Raw genomic sequence first — 1,862 nt, 5'->3', positions numbered from 1 at the left:
GGTTCCCTGTTTCATCTGGTCAGTGTAGTGAACTGTGTTCCTTAAAATTTGGACTTCATGAGTTCAAGTGACTTTTCCAACCTAAATGATTCTATGAAATAAGCATCATGAAGGAAAAGCCTTATTTCCCTTCTTGTTTTTGCTGTACCGCTCCATAAATTGCCAAGATTCCTGTCCCTGGATGTTACTTCTCCCTGGCACTTATTTCCTCCAACACACTGGGCCATTCCTTGCAGGAAATGTAGAGTGGGGAAGAGATCAAATGAGTTCAGGGAAAATGCTTCCCCCCAGGAAAGGCTTTTGTAAGCTAATTTCCTGCCCAGAGTTTGCTCAGTTGCATCAGAGTTTCAGCAGTCTGTCAAAATTCAGACATCTCTTGTGATGTAAATGGATGACGGAAAATTGCTTACAATCCCCGCAGTGCTGTTAACACTCCATGCTAACTGGGAGCTGAATCGAGGTGGGTGGATTTAATGCCTAGCACATGGTCTGGGGTTTTTTTGTGCAGCCCCTCATGTTTTATTAGCTAATTACATCTGGAAACAAGCTGGTACATTGCAGCATTTATGTTAAGGGCATGCTCCTCCTCCCCCTAACGCTCAGATTTTTTTCCATTTGCAGTTTGAAGGGAGGAAGTACTGCGAACATGATTTTCAAATGCTTTTTGCCCCTTGCTGCCATCAGTGTGGTAAGTTTTACATCCAGGTGAAACACTTCACACATCCCAAATGAGAACATCAGGGTGGGGATGATGTGAAACCGTAGTGTATCTTCTCCGAGAGGTCCCCTGTGCCGCTGAGCATCTGAACTTCCAGGATGAACTGGACTTTGGGGAGCTGCTTTTCCTAAAGTTCATCAAACAACGAGATTTAAAAACAGAAAGTTTGCGTTATTTGGGTGGTTTAGCCGTTGATCCAGTGATCAGTGAACGGACCATTCATGACTCGTGGTTATGTACCTCTACACCCACGTGCTCACGCAGCTGAACCCTGCGACAGGTCTTTGTCATCCGCTTGGCCTCTTGTGACCCACCCGTGCTGTCCTACTCCACGGGCGCGGGGACAGTCTTTATCATCTGGTGTTATAATCCGCTGATGGGTGACCTGGTCCCCCTTCATATTTTTGAAACAAGTACCTTTAAGGCCTTAGTGTCTGATATCAACCCCATGTAACGCTGAGGGCCACGTTTTATGTGTCACTGCTGGTGTAAATGCTTGCGTGTCTGCTGCGCTGTAACCATTTGCACATTTTTTTCGCCGCTGCCTGTGACCCATTGCGCCCGAGCAGGGCTGGGAAGTCATTATTTCACTAGTCCTTAAACTGGTCTGGAAGCTCTTGTGTTCCTGTGGCACCTTGGCAAGGCACTACGGCTTTCGCTTATCTCTGCGAGGCCTTTCCCCCTTGGAGGGAGGGGGTGAACACCAAGGGAGAGAGAGGCAGATGTTATGGACCTTTGAATTTAAAGCTGCACATGTGAACAAGCTGAGGAAGAGGGAGAAAGGGGTCGGTGGTGATTTCTGAGGAGCTACACTGCCTTTCTCCAGGATTTCTCCTGCCCAGCCAGCACAGCTCCCGCTGCTCCTGCCCTGGCTCCTTGGAGCACCAGCTCCCTTAAAACCTCATCAACGTCCTGCGCAGAACTGGCCTTCACCACTGCTTGGAGTTAGAAAGCACAGCCAAAATCGAGGGAGCTGTTGTCAGTGGTGAGGCCTTGAGCATTCCTGACACTTGTAGAGACCATCGGGTTGTGTTCTTGAGGACCTGTGACTTGGTGGGAGCGCCATGCAGTCGCATCCTGGCAGTTACTGTCTGCTTCCCTTTGGCCGCTGAGTTGTATGTTCCTGTCGTGGTTTAACTCCGGC

At 48.8% G+C, this 1,862-nt stretch overlaps 1 protein-coding gene across 1 annotated transcript in view; it reads left to right on the top strand.

Annotated features, from left to right (window-relative positions):
- The window catches only part of LOC104515943 (LIM and senescent cell antigen-like-containing domain protein 3-like), a 10,363-nt gene extending 9,191 nt beyond the window's left edge, over positions 1-1,172 (top strand). Inside the window, exons 3-4 of the mRNA XM_010160118.1 lie at positions 622-705; positions 999-1,172. Coding sequence (XP_010158420.1) covers positions 622-705; positions 999-1,172 — 258 coding nt within the window. The remainder of the gene's footprint in view (positions 1-621; positions 706-998) is intronic.
- The last annotated feature ends 690 nt before the right edge of the window (positions 1,173-1,862 follow it).

This window comes from Eurypyga helias, unplaced genomic scaffold, assembly GCF_000690775.1.
Source record: "Eurypyga helias isolate BGI_N326 unplaced genomic scaffold, ASM69077v1 scaffold2831, whole genome shotgun sequence".
Lineage (NCBI taxonomy): Eukaryota > Metazoa > Chordata > Aves > Eurypygiformes > Eurypygidae > Eurypyga > Eurypyga helias.
Note: the sequence above shows the minus strand (reverse complement) of the source record. Positions and strands in the feature narration are given on the sequence as shown.